The following is a 23,589-nucleotide window of genomic DNA, read 5'->3' on the forward strand; positions in this document are numbered from 1 at the left end:
CCCGCAAAGCGCCGCTACAGCGGCGCTATGCCGGCGGTATAGCTGCGCTGCCCCATTTTATATACACTGCTCCTTCACCGCTCCAAAGATGCTGTTTGCATGAGTTTTTTTTTCCTCCTGCCAGCGCACCTCTCCAGTGCGAAAGTCCTCGGGCTTTCACACTGGAGAAACAGCAGCGGCAGTTTCAGGTTGGTTTACAGGCGCTATTTTTAGCGCAATAGTGCCTGCAAACTGCCCCAGTGTGAAAGGGGCCTAAGTAAATCAACCCTAATGTCCATACAAGAATTAGATCATTTTTAAAACTACTGCTGTCCTCTTATATGTACTGCTTGTAGCACCTCACTACAGACTTATTATATTCTGGATTCTGGTTACTCGTGAACTGATAGGCCTGTAGCATATTTTAATTATAATTTTTTTCAGATTTTCAGCCAACAGATTTAAGCATACAACCATCATCACCATCAAATCCAAATCTTGGGGCACTGTTTGATAAAACCTGGATATGGCTAGAAGCAAACATCAGGTATAAACCTACTTTCTTTATAAAAAGTGTTTTGAGATATGGGGTTGCTCTACTATGCAGAACCATAGTACATCCACGCACAGGTCTTTGTCCATATTAGAGCAAATTCACTTTATTACAAAGGCATGCCAGTACAAAACTGGCTCCTGTCATGGGGGGGGGTGCATCATTTTAAGGTCACCTATGCCCTGCCCCTTTTTGACAATGTCATGAAGGGGAGGGGCTTAGTTATTATCACATAAAGCGCAGGCATGGAAAGGTTTGAGAAACCTGATGCAAAAGTTTAATAGAAGGATCAAGCTTCCATTGTCTGATTAGAAATTTCTAATCTGTTTTTATGTTTACAGAGGTTTCCACTACTGACTTTTCTTTCTGAAAATGCCAGAACTGTGGCTCTGTTGTTCCAATATTTAAATTCATTAACCTGGAGGAGGTATGCAGATAAGAATTTTTAACTTTCCTTGCATACAGGCTCTGGCTTAGAAAGCATTCAGACCCATGGGTCCACATTACAGCCAGGTAAAGAGCATTATTAAAAGGTTAGCAATGATATCTTCCGCATATCTATCATGAAATAATTGATTTAACACTACTATACAAGTAGTGCTGTTAGATGAGCTCTAGAACATGGACACAAGCTGCCTCCCTTCCTTCCCTCAGGCTCTGAGCCGCACTGCCTGGAAAAGATGGAGGAGGTGGGTGGAGCCACATTTGACCAGGCGAGAAGGAGGAAGAAGTTCCTCCTCTGCTCTGAATGCTGGGGCCTCGCCTCGGCCTCATGACGTGACGTCACTGGTTGCTAGACAACAGGCGGCAGACGAGTCTAGAAACCAGTGCGGTGGGCAGCAGAGAAGCCAGCGGACGATGCGATGAGAGATTCTAGGGAGTCGGGTGGCGCCACTGCTGCTGAATGTAACAGTAAGTGACTGCTACAGCTTCGGCGCCCCCTTTGCATTATTTTGAGGGGACAGCAAATTTACACTGTTATACAAGCTGTACACTCACTATTGTACATTGAAGCAAAGTGTCATTTCTTCAGTGTTGTCACATGAAAAGATATAATAAAATATTTACAAAAATGAGAGGGGTGTACTCACTTTTGTGAGATACTGTACACAGCAGGTAAAATAAGTATTACTCACATCACCATTTTTGCTAGGTAAATATAAAGGTGCTATTGACATGAACTTTTCACCGCATTTCGATAACAACCCATGCAATCCATACATACAAAGAAACCAAAACAAATAAGTTCAGAAATGAAGTTATGTGTAATAAAATGGTATGACACAGGGAAAAAGTATTGAAAACATGTATAAAGAGGTGCAAAAAGGCATGGAAAGCCAAGACACCAGCTGAAATCTATCAGTACTTAAAAAGCAATCCTGCCCCTTGTCAGTACAAATTAATATCAGCTGGTTATGTTTCAATTATTGGCCTATAAAAAGGTGTCTCATTACCAAGGTGTCACACAAGAAACATCTCATGAAAATCTATGGAAAGAACTAACGATCAGAGTTCATAGAAGAGGCCCATGGAACCTTCAAAATTTGAAGACTGTTTGTGTGGAAGAATGGGCCAGAATCACACCCAGGCAATGCATGTGACTAGTTTCTTCATACAGGAGGCAACTTGAAGCTGTCATTACCAACAAAGGATTTTGTAAGAAGTATTAAATACATTTAAGTTAGCGTGTTCAATACTTTTTCCCTGTGTCATTCCATTTTATTACCCAAAAGTAATTTCTGAACCTATTTGTTTTGGTTTCTTTGTATGTGTGAATTGCATGAGTGGTTACTGACATGTGGTGAGAATTTCATGTGAATAGCACCTTTAGAAATATATTTACCTAGAAAAATGGTGACGTGTTCAATACTTATTTTACCCACTGTACATACAGTATAAAGTTTATAGTTAATAGATCATTCCTTATTGGTTGTTCTTCAATCCCATCTCTTCTGCTTATGTGATTAGTGACAGCTGTGTTAGCCCATACATAAGTGGCTATTCTCGTACAAACAAATATTTCTTGAACAAAAAAAATTTTGGTGTACATTTTCATTTAGTAATACCCATTCATTCAAAATCAAATGTTAAAATGTTAAAAGCAAACAAAATCTTTCAAACGACAAACACATTTTGTGAGAATGTTCTGGTAATTTTTGTACAAATTTTCCTATAACTTTTCCTAAGAATTTTCGTTCAAAATTCTATTAATCTATGGCCAGCTTTGTTCGTGCGGCGGTATTTAGCCAGTTTATCAGCCGGATCCGCAGCTTTTTTCGGAGGATACATGTTTCCCCTTGGGTCCCTATGTATAGAGAAGGCTTTGTGGGTCTGTGTAAGTTCAGATGCTTGCTCAGGATATCATGCAGTATAATTGGCAAGAGGAGCTCCCTTCACCCACGTCCTACTCCATCGCTCTCCAGGCCACGCCCCCCATCTATGGCCAGCTTTACTCCAAAACTTGGCAAATCCTCCAAACTTCAGTCAGTTGTCACTGGTTCTCCTTATTTTTTCTCCAAACTCTGGTCACTTGTCAATAGTTCTTTTAAGGTGGCCATATATTGATAGAAAATGTGTTTGGTTCAGCAAAGACTATTTGAATTTTGATCCATGTATGGGCAGGCTCGTTGTATGGAAGCCAATCTACTGATTGACTTCTGCACAACCAGCCTGATGGATTTTCCCTACTCAATCAGTGCCGTCACCTATAGTCCACCTGTTGTCAGAATACAATACATTTTTTTGTGTTTAACCCGCTGGTTGAACAAAAAGAAAAAGACTCCTTTACAGGCCGCTATAGTCATTCTCCAAACCTCACTCACTTGTGGTTGTCCTCAGTCATCGACTAAATCCCAGTCACTCAAGATCATTTTAACTTCTAAAGGTAGTTTGCCTGCCCCTACACTACCTGGAAGAATTGGAGCTTTGACCATTTAGAATTGCCCTGGAATTTGGCAATGAACAAAGCAGCTGAATGGGGATGGTGACTGAAGCTGATGATTAAGGATAATGATTACTTCTGCTTACTGAGAGTGGCTAGTAAGAATGATGAGTGAGACTGACTAATGTAGTGCTACCCCCCCAGGAGCTGCTGGTAATACCTGGTTCTTCCAAATAGTATAGAGGCTGCATGTCCCCACAAGCACCAGTCCACACATGCTGGCTCCAATAACTCAGTCTAGAGAATGTCTTTTTGATATTTATTGGTTGATAAAATTCAACGTTGGTCATTTGACTCTCCAGCCCCATATTCTGGAAACGTCTTCCAGAAGCAGGAGGAAGAAGTCAAGCTCTCAACCTGCAAAACCCTCAATGAACCAGAGCAAATAATCACTGTTCTCTTGTCTGCAGAAGGAGCCAAAAATTAAATCTGCCAGCATTCTATGCTAAGAAGTTGCTACACTAATGAGTATGACAACTGAGGTTTAATGTTGAAGATGTTGCGTGTTATGGAAGAAAGGGGTCTAAAGGAGCTGGGAAGGAAAGGATGTGAGCTGAAATGAGTAAGGATTACACCTGAGGTTGACATTTGGGGGGCAGGAAAACAAAGTTTAAAGGATAAGTAAGGAGGAAGAAGGAAAAGAAAGATAAAAGAGAATTCTAAGGAGGATAATGACCAAAGGATGAGTTTGAAGTATGGCTGTTCGACAAGTGACTGAAAAGCAGGATGACTGACAAGTGACTGAAAAGCAGAGGAGGATTAAGGGGAACATGTGAAGAGGACAACTAACAAGTGACCACATTTAGTAGCTGACCATAGTTTGAGGAAGAAGTGAGCAAAGTCTGGAAAAAATCAAACAAGTCAAATAAATCCATTAAATAGCTCTCACACTATTTATAAAAGGTACAGTGGTCCCCTCACTAATTGTACCTACCTTACAACATAAAACAAAGTGTAATCAAATGTCATCGAATAAGGACACTTGCATGGAAATAAATTATTTAGCCACAATAGACCACACTTTGCAATAATAATAATAGCACATGAGATGCCTTTCAGCATAACAATTTGCCCCTAGGTCAGAAAAAGACTAAATTAATTTTAAGGGAGTGGGCCAGAGTTTTGGAGGAATAGTGGGAAATATATGAAGGCGTATCCTAATATGGACACTGTGCTTGGAAAGAAGAAAGAAATGGCTGCACATCCAGAACTTCTGATTGCCTTTATTTTGTTTCACAAAGATAACACCAAAGACACCAAACTGTGGTCACAATTCACACATACATCTTGTGCTTAACCTCCCTGGCGGTATAATTATTTCAGATTTTTGATGCTCAAAGCGGTACAATTAATTTGCATGAAAATTTGGCGTTTTATATTGTAGGCCTGTAATTCTTAGGAATAACTCACTTAAATCTGTCCAAACAAGATTCTAGTAGACATCCTGGGTATGATAAAGTTTGAAACACGAAATCATAAATTATAATATAATAAATAACTATAAATAATTATAACAAATAATAATAACAATTATTTAATAATGTAATCAAATCAAAAACACTGAAATTGCAGAATTGTCGCTTTCATTACTTTCAGGGTTTGATGACTAATTTCCCCACAAATCACTACCACTCAATTCTGCAAGTGATTCTAATTTATTATCGCTGTTTTCTAGCTGGTCTAAAACCACTTTTGATGTAAAGGGACGGTTTTGGTTGCTATGGACAATCTCCAGTTTCCAGGCAAAAAGAACAGTATTTATAATATAAAACTGTATGCAGGGCACTGGACAAACCACTAGGGACAAAAGGGATGTGAAATAAATTGATATAGTAATGTAATATGTAAGATCACAGTGTACTGTATATGTATTGTGTTTTTTACTTTTTGAATTTGGCGTCGTTCTCCGTCTCCGTGCGTCGCAGAGCTCGGCGCTGTGATTAATCAAGCGGAGGACGGCTCGCACACAGAGCGGGGAGACATCGCAGGATCCTGGGGACAAGGTAAGTTTGCTGTACCTGGATCCTGTGATGCAATCCTGAGTGTGGCTCGGGGTTACCGCTTTTGGTGCTGAAAATCCACCCCGAGCCAAACTCAGGAATACAGTCAGAGAGGTTAATCACTACCATCATTATGATTAAGCACAAGATGTATGTGTGAAACGCTTCTACGTGACCACAATTTGGTGTCTTTGGTGTTATCTTTGTGAAACAAAATAAAAGGCAATCGGAAGTTCTGGATGTGCAGCCATTTCTTTCTTCTTTCCAAGTTTCCCACAGAGGCGGGCTGGGGCTAGCACTCTGCAAGATACTCCAATCAGCCTTATCTTTATACACCTGGAGCAGCTTTTTACTATGGACACTGTGCTGTATGGTTCTAAAACATCTTCATTTTGAAAAAGTAATCCTCAAAGTCAAATGTATTTCTTACTGGGATCAGGTTAGGGCATTGCTTGTATTACTCATGCCATATTGGTCAAGTTTAACATCTATTTTGTTTTGCTTGCAAACAAACAAGGATAATGCAGCTTTTAATAAAGCTGTAAAAAGGGGGAGATTGTTTCAAGTTATTATACTGAGAAGCTTTTTGTAGATTATCCTTGTATCCATGTAGATTATCCAAAAAAGTACCTGTATGTATCAGGAGCTTTTTGTGAATTATTACTCTCATCCGATGAGTGCAATGCAGGAATATGTAATCAGGTATACATAGTCACACCAGTCCTCAGACCTAGTTGATACGTTATGGACTCTCTTGGAGGTCTTAAACTACCCAGCTACATAGCGTGATGATGTCACCTAATCCCGCCCTATAAGTTTTGTCAACAAAAGTAAATGCTTTTTTTTTTAAAACAGTTTCTTTTATTAATTTATTTTGTTTATTCTACAGTTCTGGGAATACTTTTAAACTACCACTATCTGTTCCTGACACAATGACATCATGGTTGGCCAGTGCATTTGTTCTTTCCAACACATTTGGATTGGGATTTACAGAAAAACCAGCTGAGGTGATATAGAGTGTAGAAAGATTTTAGAATGTAAAATGGTATCAGATTTTACAGTAGGGTTATCTATGAACTTACCAAACTTACTTTATAAGACTGAATATTTTTGTTAACAGGGTAAAATGAATACTTTGGGGTCTGTTTATAAAAGTTTTACACAAAATTCACACAATTTAATTTTCCAGTTTAATCCATTTAGAAATATTGAATTTTGAGTGAAAACATTTAACAAAAGATAAATGTTGTCTTCTCATGCAAAATCAAATTCTGCTAAATTTATGGGCCCTCAGAAGCTGTTAGCCATAATGTGCTAGTATGTCCCACATATTACCACATTATGGCAGAATTACCTGACAAACGGTCCCCTCTAGCACTGTGTTGTCAGTGTACCCGCTGGTCGAGGTTGCTTCCATCTTCTGCTGGTCTTCCTTCTGGGCTGGGACTGTTTGGCCACTTGATTGGCTGAGCCGTGTTGAAGTCAATCCCACACATGAGGACAGGGACACATCATCATGGCACAGACCTCTGCTATGTAAACGTGGCTCAGGGAACATTAGTACTTATGATAGAAAATACCAATAGAATCTATTCTGTCATGAAAATCCTACCAGTCAGCATTTTTTTCCAAGTTCAGTTCCACTTTGACTTAAACTATTCTATTTAGGGCCACTATTCCACACTCTAATTCTGATTTCACAGAAACAAAAAGAAGAATGTGGGCTGAAGAAAAAATTGTAGACCATGAGTAACTTTGAAATGATGAACTCTAAAATACATAATCCTTAAGGCCCTGACTTATCTATAATTACTGCTAAGTAGTTTCAGACATAAATTTCAAAGAGCCATTTTGCTGAATAATAGTTCAAGCACCTCTTTATTACCACCGTCTTTATGAGGTACTACTGCATAAGTGACTTTGTGTTTTTTGTTGTTTTTCTACACAATTGCTTAATTAGGCAATTTATCCTGAACACTCACTCATAAGGTGTCCTCCTTAAATGCTGATCCAACAACAATGATTTACACAGGCTCCCTCACTAAGGGCCCATTCACATATCAATGCGTGTGCTGTAATGCACATATTTTTATTCATTAAGGTGGGTTGTGGCAGACTGCATTAGGCAGACTCTTTTAAAAGGAAGGGGTTCGATGCACCTTAATGCATGAGGAAATTGCGCAGGTTGCAATTTATTTGCAGAGCACTGCAATGAACACATTGTGCAGCGCACATAAATTGTAAAGGTGAATGAATGGCACCACAGCAAACGAACACATGTAACATGCATTACTATGCATTTTAGTAACATGCATTAGCACAACACAAAGTTATGAATGGGTCCTAAGTGTGGGCAGAATCCACCTGTATTTGGATAGCTCATTTGTGCTATGTGTCCTGAGCTTTCTGGCACCCTATGTTTGCTAAAGCAGACTGTCCCAGCATCACATGCTGCATTTACATTGTGGTAGCCAGTACTGTACTCCTATCATACTATATATTGAAAATCAAAATATTTCTTTACAGTCAGTGGCACATATAAACAGCATGTTGGCATACGATTTCTTCTGAATAGCTAGCTACCTGAAACAGTTGGAGTTGTCCTATCCAACAATCTTTTTTTGTATCAGCTTAAGGTTTCAGCGAACAGTTCTAAAAATGATATGAAAACAGTTAATGGGAGATATTGCTTTGCTTATAAGCTTATATAAAGTTTTTACAACACAATCTGGATCTGATGTTCCTGAACATACAGGACTACTTACTTTTTGTTCATAATATTTGAAAAGATGATAGATTAATATTGTCTGGTTTATTACAATTTTATTGCTTTACTTTTTCACACAGCTCCAAGTATATCAGAATGTGTCTCTCACTCTGAATCTTCCTTATTCAGTAATTAGAGGTGAAATATTCATTCTGGAAGTTATTTTATTCAACCATTTGAACAAAACAATAGAGGTATTGTATATAATGAATTTGGTCTGTGTATTTTATATTAATACAAGATAATTTTACTTAGTCTTCCTTGGTCACTTTTGATTGAAACTTTCACATTTCATTTAATTCACATTACATGGTTAGTGCAATGCACTGCATTGTATGGCAACGCACTACAGTGTAGTGTACTGCATTAGAACAAATAGCAGAAGTCTGATCTTTAGTCTGTTGTGCTGCTTTGGAATCTCATTAAAATAAATAGGCTGCCTGTGAAGGTATTTTAGGACAGGAATTGAAAAGATGCCTACCACTATGGGTTACCTTTAGTAAGTATTCATTAAAGCATATTTAAAGCCAGATATTGTTTCACCCATTTTGGATATAGTAAGTATCTATTAAAATCAATGTTAGGTTTATTTGCCAGATTTCCCTGCAGTTCCCTTCAGTTCCTATTCTGCTGATACAACAGGAAGTGAGAAGAAATCATGCCAAAGTGAAGAAAATCCTCTCTAATGCCGCGTACACATGACTGGTTTTGCCGTTGGTATAAAATCCGAAGGTTTCTCCGACGGAACTCGGACAGAATTCTGCTTAAACTGTCTTGCGTACACACGATCACACCAAATTCAGATCGTCCAGAACGCGGTGACGTACAACACGTAGGACGGGACTAGTAAAAGGAAGTTCAATAGCCAGTAGCCAATAGCTTCCGTCTTGTACTTGCTTCAGAGCATGCGTCATTTTTGGTCCATCGGAACAGCATACAGACGAGCGGTTTACCCGATAGGAATTGGTTCTGTCGGAAATATTTAAAACATGTTCTATTTCTAGGTCCGTCAGAATTTTCGAAAAAAAAAAAAGTCCAATGAGGCATACACATGATTGGAATATGCGATGAAAAGATTCTGTCAGTCTTTTTCTGTCGGACACTCCGCTCCTGTGTACGCGGCGTCAGAATTCAATTCCTTTTCCATAAAACAATGAATGTAATGTTATTACACAGGAGTAGTATTTACACAGTTTCCACCATAGTAGGCCGGAGACCCCTTTCACTCTGGGGAGTTTTTCAGGCACTTTTGGGCTAAAAATAGCACCTGTAAAGAACCTGAAAAACTCCTCCCCTGCAGTCCCAGTGTGAGAGTCTGAGGGCTTTTACACTGGAGTGGTGCGCTTGCAGGACATTAGAAAAAGTCCTGCAAACAGCATCTTTTGGGTGGTGTGGGAGCGGTGTATACACCGCTCCTCCACTGCCCCTGCCATTGAAATCAATGGGCACTGCTGCCGAAGCGCCTGCAAAGTGCTTCAGCAGCAACGTTTTGCGGGCACTTTTAACCCTTTATTAGGCCGCTAACTGGGGTTAAAAGTGCCCCACTAACAGCCAAAAAGCGCCGCTATAACAGCAGTAAAGCGCTGCTAAAATTAGCGTCGCTTTACCGATAATGCCCCCCCTGCCCCAGTGTGAAAGAAGCATTAGTAATAACAAGGCTTCTGGCAGGTTCAGAAGAGATGTATCAAAAATATATTTTTAGCATATGTAAAAATAGGTGTTACAGACATAACTTGTTAAAATAGAAAACACATTTAATAAAAAATTGATCTACATTTGCAGGTTCTTGTTTCTGTGCAGCCAAGTGACACATTTGAAGTTGTAGTGTCCAATAATGCAAGTACAGTAAACCAACAGACTCTGGATATTCCCGATATGGAAGGAAAAACTTGCCTGTTTCCAATCAGACCAAAAATATTGGGAGAGATCCTAATAACAGTTAAAACAATTTCCAAAGGAGAAGCTTCTGACATTGTTACTGGGAAAGTAATAGTAAAGGTAAATACATAAATTGCTAGAATATAATTTATGGGGTTGATTTACAAATTTTTCATTTATCCTAGTGAATGAGGTGAAAGAAAGTAAAAATTCACTGTGAAAAGAAAACCTAATTGTGTGCAAAAAAAAAAAAAAAAAGTCTACATTACTTTACCCCATTCATCAAGCTAAATTACTGGTAATTTTCTCTTTGCAAAGTGAATTTTCATTTTGTTTTTGATGTGCTGTCTTCAACCATCAATCATGCAAGAAAAAAATGGTTTCATTTTCTTTGAACGTTGTTGAGTATTTCTTGCAAAGAAAGTTTTCTCTTTGTTTTACCTCATTCACTAAGATAAGAAAAAAATCACTTTGCAAAGTTAAATTTCACTTTAAAAGTAAAATTCCCTATTCCTTTAGTTAATCAGGGTTAATGCATGTTAATGCATAACATAAAATGAATCACTTGTGGACATGTGTACTGAATGTAAGCAGAAATCTAAGTTATTAATACACTGCCTATGCAAATCCTGTGCAAATATTGACCTAGCACCACATTTTTAGGAGGCCAGGGGGAGCAAACATTTATGATGGAGGTAGGGAGGTAGTCAGAAAATCTGATAATAGCATGTGGCCTCCCTGATTCACACTGAAACACCTGAAAAAGGGCCTATGAAAAATACTAGCTTTTAAAAACACTGCTAGGTTGCCTTCATGTGACAGCACTCAGGACTGGTAATTGACCTCTCACACATCAAGCTTTGCTCAGTGAGAGACCAGGGGAATTGTAAGGCTTTCTAAAGTTCTCCATAATAAAGATTTGCATTCTCTCCCAATGTTAATGTTGCTCTATGAAAGAGGGATTGCACCTTGAAGGCTCTTCAAAAACTGACACTACTAGGAGTAGTGATTTCTTGGACACCTTTCACACTCACCGGTTCCTCTTGTCTACCTTAAGGTCACCAATGGGCCCTGTAGTGATGTAGGGGTTGGTGGGTGGGAGGACTCACTATGTACAGCAAGGGACCAAGACATCAACACTCACAAAAATGACCATTTCTGAAAAGACTTTGGGGGAAAGTTTTTTCATAAGAGCGGTGTTTCGTGGCTTGGGTCAGTGGGATAAGTATCCACGATCTTCTTTATAGGGAAAGCTTTTATTTAAACTTTCAGTTTAGCACCACAGTCACTTTAAAAGAAACCTGTATTGGAGCAAATGAGTAGACTACCACTGATGATCTTTTTTTTCTAATTGCTTGGCTATCATCATCAGTGGTTTCTAATTCATTGACCTGGAGCTGATGCAGCGCTGTACCCAAATGAATTTTTTATAATTGTTTTCATCACAAATAGAGCTTTCTTTCGGTGGTATGTGATTACCTCTGCGTTTTTTATTTTTTGCACTATAAACAAAAAAAGAGCGGCAATTTTTAAAAAAAAGCAATATTTTTTACTTTTTGCTATAAGAAATATCCCAATTAAAAAAAAAAAATGTTTCCTCAGTTTAGGCCGATATGCATTCTTCTTCTATATTTTTAGTAAAAAAAAAATGCAATAAGTATATATTGATGATTGGTTTGCGCAAAAGTTATAGCGCTTACAAAATAAGGGATAGATTTATGGCATTTTTGTTATTATTTTTTTTTACTAGTAATGGTGGTGATCTGCGATTTTTATTGTGATTGTGACATTGCGGCAGACAGATCGGACACTTTTGACACTATTTTGGGACCATTGACTTCTATACAGCGATCAGTGCTATAAATGTGCACTGATCACTGTGTAAATGCCACTGGCAGGGAAGGATATAACACTAGGGGGCAATCAAGGGGTTAAATGAGAGTGATTCTAACAGTGGGGGATGGGACTGACTATGGGAGGAGACCAATCGGTGTTCCTATATACTAGGAACACATGATTGGTCTCCTCTCCCCTGACAGGACGTGGATCTGTGTGTTTACACACACAGATCCACGTTCCTGCTCTGTCACCAGCAAACGCGGGTGCCTGGCATACATTGCATCCGCCGGGCATGAGCATAGGCTCCCCTATACCGCCGGCAAGCTGAAGACGTTATATGATGCCCGCCCAGGATGGGAGATCCCACCTGTGGACGTCATATGACAATATGCGGGTATTGAAGTGGTTTAATTACCTGTGTTATCTCTTGTGTAATTTGTTCCATCATACTTCAGTGAGATTATTATTTTTTCAGATGCTATAAAATATCTGAGTATTCCAATGGCTCTAGTTCACACCATGCAATCAGTTTCCAGTCAGTTTCCGGTCAGTTTCTGCATCGGAAACTGACTGCATGGTGTGAATTAGAGCCATTGGAATACATGGAAAACACCGTGCATACATTTTTAGGGCCAGTTCAAACATGCAGTCCAGTGCGTTTTTTTTCTGCATCAAAAACGCATAGAAAGTAGGTTATATGGTTTTCAATGGCATAGTTCACACCGGTGCTTGCAGTTCCAGTGCGTTCCAGTTCCAGAAAAAAAAGAACATGCTGCATTTTTCCTGCACTGGACTGTACTGGAACGCTGTAAGTACTAGTTCACACCAGACGCAGTTCCGTTCAGTTCCGTGCGCTTTTTTTCTGAACAAAATGCATGCACAGTGTTTTCTATGTATTCCAATGGCTCTAGTTCACACCATCTAGTCAGTTTCCGATCAGTTTTTGCACCGGAAACTGACTGCATGGTGTGAACTAGAGCCATTGGAATACATGGAAAACACTGTGCATGCATTTTTAGTGCAGAAAAAAAGCACACAGAACTGCACAGAACTGCATCTGGTGTGAAATGCACCAAAAATGCACTGGAACACCCCTGTTCTTATTTAAGGTTAAGGGAAAAAAAGGGGGGAAAAATGCACTGGACTGCATCATAAATGCTCCAAAAAACGCATCAAAAACGCACTGGAACGCATCAAAAACACGCATGCAAAAAATCATCTGGAGCACATCCAGACTGCGTTTCTATGGTGTGAACTGGCCCTAGTGCAGAAAGAAAAAGCGCATGGAACTGCATCTGGTGTGAAATGGCCTTATTATAAGCTTTAGTATAGTAAGATACTAGCATGCTCACTGGTTTTATCTGCCCCTTTAACGATACACTGCAGGTACTAACAATGCAAAACCCTTTACCGTGTTTTGTCTATCTGTCTTTAGGCTGAAGGAGTGAAGATGTATAATTCACAGTCTGCCATTTTGGACTTAAAAACCACTACCGGTCCCAATTTCCCCCTTACAAAAATATTATCATTTACTTTCCCCCCTGATGTGGTGGAAGGAAGTGAGGAGGCATATATAAATATTATTGGTAAGACACCCTTTTTTTGGAAATTGTTATTTTATTTGTTATTTTTAAGTTATTTTATTTAGAATATGTCAAGTATTAGAGACCAAAAAATATTTTCATCTCTTTCATCATATTTCATCCTTCTTTATGTTAGCATTACCAGGAAAGTAGCTCATTTTTGATACGTTGCTACTGGTTACTTAAAACTAAACTCCCTCCATAAACTATTTTTGAACATGTGCACTGTACAAATAAATTACCACTAATGAAATATGGAACATATTCAGCTGCTTCTGTGTTAGGGAAAGAAATTTCGCCTTCATTTAGTTCATTTAGTACATACATTTAGTTCATACAGTACAGTAAGCGCTGAAACTTACAGATCTGGCTGAAGTACACAGATATTAGCGGGTCATTCACGGGTAACTCTTCTATTCAGAAAACATCCTGCATTCTTTTACAGAATGCAAAGCATTCTCTGAATGGAGGGGGTGTGGATGACCAGTCTCCCGTCCTCCAATTACAGAACGCCCTGTATTCTGTGAACAGAGTGCATTACATTTTAGACATGTACAGAACGAAAACATTTGTTTCATTTTAATTAATTTTCACATAAATTCGTTTAAATTTGTTTCATTTGTTTAATTCATTTTCGGAATTTGTTTCATTTATTCGTTTTCGAATCGATTCAAATTTTTAAAATTCAAATTCAGATCAATTCGAAAAGTTTTGAAAAGTCGAATAGATTTCGAATACGAATAGTTTTCAAATTCGAAAAGTTTATGAATTTGAATAGTTCTCCAATTTCCAAAGGGAATAAAATAGAATAGAAAATAAAGGAATAAAATTAATAAAATTGAATAGAATAGAAAAGACTATAACAGAAAATAAAAGACTATAATATAATAGAGTAAAACAGAACAAAATAGGATAGAAAATAAAAGAACAGAATTGAATGGAATAGAATAGAATAGAAAGGAATAGAATATAATTAAAAAAATAGAATAAAATAGAAAGATTATAACCATCTTCTGAAATTCGAATAGAATAGAAAAGAATAGATTTAAAAAAACAATAATTATATAACCAATTTTATATATATATATATATATATATATATATATATATTTTCCAATATGCAAATAGAATACATTTGAATTTGAATAGAATAGAAAAGAGTAGAATATAATAGAAAATAACACAATAGTATAGAAAAAAAAACAATAGAATAGAATGAATATAACCATCTTCCTATTCTATTCTATTCTATTCTATTCTATTTTTCTTTTCTATTCAAATTCAAATTGATTCTATTTGAATTTTGGGATATGGTAATATTCTTTCTATTCTATTCTATTGTTTTTTTATTATTATATTATTTTCTATTCTATTATAGTCTGTTCTATTCTATTCTGTTTTTTTTTTCTGTTCAATTCTTTTCTTATGTATTCAAATTCAAATTTATTCTATTTGAAATTCAAATTTCAGAAGATTGTTATAGTCTTTCTATGTTATTCTATTCTATTTGTTTCTAATATATTTCAGTTTATTCTGTTCTTTTATTTTATTTCCTATTCTATTTTGTTATGTTAGGAAATTGGAAAACTATTCGAATTCAAAAACTTTTCGAATCTGAATTTAAAAACTATTCCAATTGGAAAACTTTTTTGAATTCAAATTTCGTCCAAAATTTGTTTTCATTATTATTATTAGTTTAAACTCAGTACTATTGTAATTCGGAAATTCGGATACATCCAAATTTCCCAAAAAAAGAAAATTCGTCCAAATTTTAATTCGGAACGAAACAAATCACACATGTCTATTACCTTTTCTGAATGGAAAAGGTGACCCCCCCCTATGATCTGTGGAAGTTTGGCACTTATTGCACTGTATGAGCTGAATGAAAGTAAAGGTTTTCCCAAAAGTAGAAGCAGCCACACATGTCATCCATTTCATTATTGGTAATATACTTTTCCTTGTCAAAAGAAGTTTATTGAGTATACAATGTTATAAAGATACATAAAGATACATAAAGTAAGTTTACAAGGATCTATAAAGTAAGCTCATTGTTTTACAGTAGGGTTTATATAGGTAAATATCATGAAATTTCAAATATTAAACATTGGGTTCACGTAAACCTAAATTAAAGATATATATCATTTCCTTAGTTACTTTTGTAGGTATTTAAATGATTTATACCTACTATACATATTGTTTACAAGTAGAGTGTATATAGGTCAAATAAATTCTGATAATGAGCTTTAATCGTAAGGTGGAGAAAAGGAAAGAGAAAGAAGAAAAAGGGTTGAAAGGTAGAGGTATGGTCCACAAGGTTGTCCCGTTCGTCAGCTTATTATTCTTTTTAGTTCTCTTTGAAGCCTTAGCATGGGTGTCTCTGTAAGTCTTTTAATCTGTTACCATGGCAACAGGACAGAGTCATTGAAATTTGACAGGAACTGTTGTTTTATCCAAGGATGCCAAAGTTTTTCAAATTTTGGAATTTGATTTTGATCGATGGCTACCATCTTAGCATGGGACATTGTATTATTCATTCTGTGAATTGTTTCTGCTAGTACCAATGTAGGAGATTTCCATGCCTTGGCCACTGTTTGTTTTGCAGCCGTTATTAGTTGGATCATAAGTTTGAATTGAGAGAGTGTTAACCATTCCGGTTTTAGATTAAGTAAAGTTAAATATGGATCTGGTTGTATTATTTTTTTAAATATTTTAGATGCAATCACGAAGACTTCCTTCCAGAAGGTTTGGATTACTGGGCACGTCCACCATATGTGTAAATATGTGCCTATTTCTGGGCATCCTCGAAAACAAAGAGTTGAGGTATTAGGTGAATATTTTGCCACTCTAGCAGGTACAAGGTACCAGCGAGTTAGGACTTTATAATTTGTCTCCAGTGCCAAGATGTTGGGTGAAGATGACTTAGATGTGAGCCATATATTAGACCAGTCCGTGTCTTCTAAAGTTCGTCCCAGGTCCTCCTCCCACCTCTGAACGTAAGAGGGTCTATTAAGATTTGCTACTCCATATAATTGATTATAAAGTGATGAAATTGTACCTTTAGCAAATGGATCTTTTGTACAGATTGATTCAAAAATGGATAATTGGGATAATGGTGTATCCCCTTTTAGGAATGGTGTATAGAAATTTTTGATTTGGAGATATCTAAATATCTCAGAGTTTGGTAGATCATATTTTTCTCTAAGCGATGAGAATGAAAGGAATGATTTAGATGCTATGAAGTCATTTAGTGTCTGAATGCCTGATGTTGTCCAAGCTTTAAAAGAATTTGGGTAGATCCATGCTGGATAAAAGGCCGGATTTCTGATAAAAGAAAGGAGAGGATTGTGTGGAGATTGTAACTGATATTTGGTTTTTAGTTTATCCCAGAGAGATAAGAAGTGTTTAGTTATGGGATTATGAATTTTAAAGCGGTCTTTAGGATCAAGCCATAATAAATTTGATATTAATAGAGGGTCATTTTCTGAAGCCTCTATAAATACCCATAATGGTATTTCCTGTTTTGCATGGTATTTGGACAGACTGGCCAAATGTGCTGCTCTGTAGTAGTTAGTAAAATTAGGGTATCCCAGGCCTCCTTTATTTTTGGGAAGATGTAGTGTGTGTATAGGTATACGTGGTTTAGAAGAGCCCCATATAAACGAAGTTGCTCTTTTTTGTACTATTCTCAAAAAATAGGAAGGAATTGGAATAGGGAGGACTCTGAATAGATAAAGCAATTTGGGTAGAATAGTCATTTTGATTGCATTAATCTTCCCTATCCAGGATAAAGGAAGTTGCGACCATTGTTTTATTAGATTTGTGATCTGTCTTAATACAGGAGGATAATTGGTTGAGAATAAGTCAGAATGAGATGCTGTTAAATGAATTCCAAGATATGGGATTGATTTTTCTGCCCATGTGAATGGGAGTGCAGCCCTAGCCGGGATCAATTCCATGTTTGTGAGTGAAATATTAAGCACTAGGCATTTCTTAGAATTAATCATAAGGCCGGATAGGGCTGCAAATCCATCAAGAGCTGGTATTAAGTTAGGACCAGAGACCTGTGGTGATGATAGAAAAAGTAATATATCGTCTGCAAATATACATAATTTGTGTGTAATACCTCCTACTTCAATGCCAGTTATAGTTTGGTTTGTTCTGATGTATTGGGCCATGGGTTCGAGTATAAGGGCAAATAATAAGGGAGATAATGGGCAACCCTGTCTGGTACCTCTTTCGATATTAAAGGCTTCAGATTTGTATCCAGCATATTTTATATAGGCTTTGGGTTTATTATATAATGCTTTGATCCATGTTAAAAAGTGGGGTCCAAAACCCCATTTTTGTAATGAATATTGCATATATTGCCAGGATACTGTGTCAAATGCCCTCTTAATATCGAGAGATAGAAAACATAAAGGGATTTTCCGTTTTTTAGCAATATGTGCCAATAACACTGCCCTGCGTATATTATCGCCTGCCTGTCTATTTGGCATGAAGCCTACTTGATCTCTATGTATTAATTTTCCTATAATGCTATTGAGGCGTTTTGCTATTATTTTTGCTAATAATTTAATATCGAGGTTTAACAGAGAGATAGGCCGATAATCTACACAGGAAGTATTATCAGAAAGGGGTTTTGGGATCATACAAACAATTGCCATTAGTGTTTCTTGCCGAAAAGAATGTCCATCTAGAAGTTTGTTAAAAGTTTCAGTGAGAATGGGAGAGAGTATTTCTGAGAATGTTTTATAGTATAAAGCCGAGTAGCCGTCTGGGCCTGGTCTTTTGTTAAGTTTTAGGTCTTTTATGGCGTTAGCAACTTCATCTATAGTTATAGGCTCATCCAAACTGCTTTTTTGATTCTGAGATAACTCAGGTAAGGTTATTTTTGAGAAGAAGGATTCAGCTTCTGTAGGATTAAATTCATTGTTTGTCTTGTATAAAGTTGCGAGATGTGAGTGAAATTTATGGACTATTTTAACTGGATTACAAGTGTAAACATTTTTTGATAATTTCAAACGTATTGGTTTGAAAGATTTGTTAGTTGAATTTAATGCCCGAGCCAAATATGTACCTGGTTTGTTTGTATTCATGTAGAAATTGTGTTTGGAGTGTTTGAGGGATTTATCAACTGACTCAGTGAGAAATAGATCGTATTCCAATCTAGATTTTTCCAGATGAGATTTTGTACTCTGAGATGGATTATCTTGAAATGATATGTAGGCTGCATTAAAATTGAGTTCTAGTTTTTTTGCTAGATTTTTGCGTTCCCGTTTAAATAGTGCCATTTGTCTTTGTATTGTACCACGCAAGACAGGCTTATGAGCTTCCCACAGTGTTATTGGGGAGATGTCTGTTGTATTATTAATTGATATGTATTCCTTTAAAGCTTGTTCAATGGCCATCTGATGTAGTGGGTGTTTGAGCATTATGTCCGGTAAGTACCACGTTGGGTCATGCGCTTTTGGTATGGCTGAGGCTATAGTAGTGTATACTGCATTATGGTCAGACCACGGAATCGGAATTATATCTGATGCAATAATTTCTGGTATCATTCCTATTGTTAGAAAAATATGATCTATTCTGGTGAAGGTTTGATGAGGGTGCGAGAAATAAGTGAATTTCTTTTTCATTGGGTTACTTTCTTTCCATGAATCTACCAGATTGTATTTGGAAAGAAGTTGAGAAAAAGGTAATCTAGAGGTTATTTTGGATGGTGTAAAAGGTGATTTATCTAGAAATGGGAGGAGGACCTGGTTCGAATCCCCACACATTATCACTGTTCCTATTTTGTGTGTATTAATCACTTGTAATATATGTGAGAGGAATGGTGTAGGTTGTTTGTTAGGAGCGTAGTAGGAAATCACCGTGATTGCTGTATCCATTATATAACCCATGAGTATCAGGTATCTACCTTCTGGGTCTTTAATTTCTGATGATAAGGTGAATGGTGTGGATCGGTGAAATGCAATTAGAGTTCCCCTTTGCTTGGTACAGGCAGAAGCCGTGTAAATTTGTTGATAAAAAGGAGAAATATATTTTGGAGTAGAATCTTTGGTGAAGTGTGTTTCTTGGAGGCATACTATGTGAGCCTTCTTGTTATGGAAAGTACGGAAGGCTTTGGTCCTTTTTTGAGGGACATTTATTCCCTGAACATTCAGGGAAAGTATATTCAGTGGTGCCATGGCAATAGATCAAATAGTTTTGACTTACTTTTTGTTATGCAGAGCTGACTGCGCAGATCAACCTGTGTGGACTGAAGAGATGAATAGATAGAAAAGAAACCAGTGAATTCTGGAGTAAAGAGTAAACAAAAAACATATGAGATTAGATGATACATTGTATAAATTATTTTTTGCAAGTAATCACAATTTACCCGTGAAAGAGAATAAATATCTCTCTCAGGGGAATAAGTGCCTTCGTCACACTCCCACATAATATGGTTGGGAGAATGAGGAGGGCTAATGGGGGTACACGGATCTTCCGCTTACAGGAGAGAAGTGCTATGTCAAAAGACATCAAAATGATGTTTCATTAATTGGAGTGCAGAATATAGTTTTTGTTGAAATTATTTATTCCAGGGTGGTTGTATATGGTTAGTCTTGCCCTAGGCTAAATAATTCAGTTAGAAAGGTACTGTTAATAACTTTGGTATTGATGAAGATAGTTTGAATTATTTTGGGATTTTAACCCTTTTAGAGTAAACAATTACACATTTTATTCATATGTAACTGTTTAGATATGTTAACTCATAAAATTGAGGTTGTATTGCTTCAGATTAGAATAAACAAAAACATAATTCTAGGAACTAGTTAGGTAATAATATATTTGTTTTAAGAAAAGAAAGAAAAAGCTTCCATTACTTCTGGATTATTGAACATATTTGTCCTAAAAAGTAATAAATCTATTGTTATTACCTGATAATATATAACTGAACAAGAATTTCCTTATTTCACTTATATATTCTAAGGCTATATGAATCAGAAGTAATAAGAAATATAACTGGAATGTAACATGATCCCACACAGTGTGTGACTATCAGAATGCAGTTACATTCAGTTATAAATATAGGTTTTTTATAGAGAACCATCTCTTAGTATAATAAATGAAGAGATATTAGGAATTAGGATGTCAGTCCATTGAATCTTCTTGGTCCATGGATGATGTGGCATAACGGCCTCTTTTGTGAGAATGATGATTCCCATTTTGTTCTGAAATTTTCTGGGTGCTGCCTGAAGGTGAAGATGACGCCATTCTTCTGCGTGTGGGAGTGTTGCTGCTTGTGGGTTCTGTCAGATTTAATTTTAAAAGGGTTTGTTGTAGTTCATCTGCTGATCTGCTTCTGTAAATTGTACCTTGGTAGTTAAATCTGACTGAAAAGGGGAAGCCCCATTGATACATAATGTTGTGGCGTTGCAGTTCCATTAGTTGGGGTTTCATGGATCGTCTTTTAGTAATAGTAAGTTGGGATAGGTCAGCAAAAATTTGATAATTGTGTCCTTGAAAATTAAGTTCCTTTTTTTCTCTTGCAGCAATTAGTATTTGTTCTTTCGTTCTGTAATAATGAAATTTTGTGATTATATCACGTGGGGGTCCATCTTTCTTTTTGGCTGTGAGGGCTCTGTGTACTCTGTCCAGTTCTAAACGTTCAATAGGGATATCTGGCTTTAGTTCTTGTAATAGAGCAGTAATAGTAGATTGCAGGTCTGTCACAGTTTCAGGTATTCCCCTTATGCGCAAGTTTGAACGTCTGGCTCTATTTTCGTAATCTTCGAGCTTAGTTTGAAGTATTAAATTCTCTTTTTTTAATTGTTCCAATTCTGTTATATTTTCTTGGGTTGTAATTTCAATTTCATCCATTTTTATTTCTAAGGCTGCGGTGCGGTTTCCCAGCTCTCTTATTTCTTTGGTTAGGCTTTTTGTTATTTGGTCTGAGGTTTGTTTTAAAGCCTTATGAAGCATCTTTTCAAATTGTAATAATATTACTGGGGATACTGAGGAGGCTTGTGGAGAAGTTTGTGAGAGGATTTGTTCTGTATCTGACTCAAATGGAGAGTCTTGCTGTGACATTTTCTGTCTGTGAGAGCGCCCTGATGCTGTATCTTGTGAGGTGACTGGAGCTGCTTCAGCTGCAGTGAGTGCCTGTGAGCTCTTTGTGAGGTGATTTTTATTTCTGCCACGGTTTCCTCCCAGTACCATATTTCCTGCCCAAACTTTCACAGTTTGTTCCCTGGGGCAAAAAGGTTCAAATGGATACCTTTTGAGCCTGCAGGCTCCGCTTTGTCCTTCTCTTCTCTCCTCAGCGGTGTGGAGCTCTAACAATGCATGTCTGCTCTGCTAGGCTCCGCCTCCTGCCCTCCGGTAATATATTTTTACAGTGCAAATGTTCAAAGTTTGTTTTTGGAGGGAGTTTAGTGTTAAGTAACCAGTAGCGACATATCAAAAATGAGCTTGTATGTTCCTCGTGATGCTAACATAAAGAAAGATGAAATCTGGTTGCTACAGGTTTCTGTATGTTAATCTTTTCCCCATTTTATTGAACAGACTAGTGCATAAAGTGAAAATCTGTACAAAGGAAGGAACATTTTTTGGGGAGTATCTATCCTACCCCTGCTGTTATTGGCACACATACAATGCCCTCCCCTTGCCCCCAATCCATCCTCTTGCTGGATCTAAGCCTAGCACATTTTATTCTTCTCTGGAAATATTCAACATAGCCTGCATATATCAACTTTGCAACTGAAGATCAGGACTATAACAGACCAAAAAGAAAAAAACAGCCCACACTTAGGAAGGAGAATTCACAAATGTTTTAATTTCCTGTGCAAATATTGAAATGTTCAAGGATAGGCACATTATAAATAATAAGAAAAAAAAAATAATAAGAAAAAAAAGGTTGCCAAAGAAACTAGGACAAACCCCAAAAGATTCTTCAAATATCTTGATAGTAAAAAGTTCATGCCCTTTACAAGATAATTTTGTGGTGTCTAGGGGAAAAAAAAGAAAGCACATTTATTAAATACCTTCTTCAGCTTTGTATAAACTGATGTAGCTCAGAAGCATTTAGACAAAATAAAGATGAATAAAGCACCTGAACCAAATGGCTTAAAGTGGAGTTCCACACAAAAATGGAACTTCCGCTTTTCGGAACCCTCCCCCCTCCGGTGTCACATTTGGCACCTTTCAGGGGGGAGGGGGGTGCAGATACCTGTCTAAGACAGGTATTTGCACCCACTTCCGTCATAGACTCCCATGGGAGTCTACGCCTCTTCCCGTCCCCACCGCGCTGTCTCCTGGGAAACACACAGCTCCCAGGAGAGAGCGGGGACCGCTTGGGACGCGCAGCACGACTCGCGCATGCGCAGTAGGGAACCGGGAAGTGAAGCCGCAACGCTTCACTTCCTGATACCCTCACCTAGGATGGCGGCAGCAGCTGCCGACATTGCTGGACCCTGGGACAGGTAAGTGGCCATGTATTAAAAGTCAGCAGCTGCAGTATTTGTAGCTGCTGGCTTTTAATATTTATTTTTTTTGGTGGTGTGGGTGGACCCCCGCTTTAAACCCATATGTCCTCAAAGTCTTGAGCTCTGTTATTTGCAAAAAGCCATTGTCTCACATTTTTAGAGACTCTTTAATAACTGTTGTTTGATGTTTGCAGAGTAGACTAACATCTTTACAAGATGTCTTGACTGACAAGCCAACCTCAATGCACTATTTAATTGTTCAACTATGTGGCAAATAAGCTTTTATTTTGATAAATGTAAAGTTATGGACTTGGGGGCAAAAAACATTCATGCATCATACATTTTAGGAGGAGAACAGCTAGGGGAGTCAATGGTCAAGAAGGATCTGGGTGTCCTGGTAGATCATAGACTTACTAATAACATACAATGCCAAGCTGCAGTTTCTAAAGCAAGCAAAATACTTTCTTGTATTAAAAGAGGTATAGACTCAGAGAGAAAGACATCGTATTGCCCTTGTACAAATTATTAGTAAGACCTCATCTGGAATATAAAGTTTGGTTTTGGACAGCTGTTCACCAAAAG

At 37.4% G+C, this 23,589-nt stretch overlaps 1 protein-coding gene across 1 annotated transcript in view; it reads left to right on the forward strand.

Moving 5' to 3' along the window:
• LOC141140045 (CD109 antigen-like) overlaps positions 1 to 23,589 on the forward strand; it is a 121,121-nt gene that overhangs the window by 63,461 nt on the left and 34,071 nt on the right. The window contains exons 18-22 of the mRNA XM_073626807.1: positions 424 to 526; positions 6,363 to 6,480; positions 8,321 to 8,434; positions 10,023 to 10,238; positions 13,393 to 13,543. Of these exons, the coding sequence (XP_073482908.1) occupies positions 424 to 526; positions 6,363 to 6,480; positions 8,321 to 8,434; positions 10,023 to 10,238; positions 13,393 to 13,543 (702 nt within the window). The remainder of the gene's footprint in view (positions 1 to 423; positions 527 to 6,362; positions 6,481 to 8,320; positions 8,435 to 10,022; positions 10,239 to 13,392; positions 13,544 to 23,589) is intronic.

The sequence above is a fragment of the Aquarana catesbeiana genome, linkage group LG04, assembly GCF_042186555.1.
Source record: "Aquarana catesbeiana isolate 2022-GZ linkage group LG04, ASM4218655v1, whole genome shotgun sequence".
Lineage (NCBI taxonomy): Eukaryota > Metazoa > Chordata > Amphibia > Anura > Ranidae > Aquarana > Aquarana catesbeiana.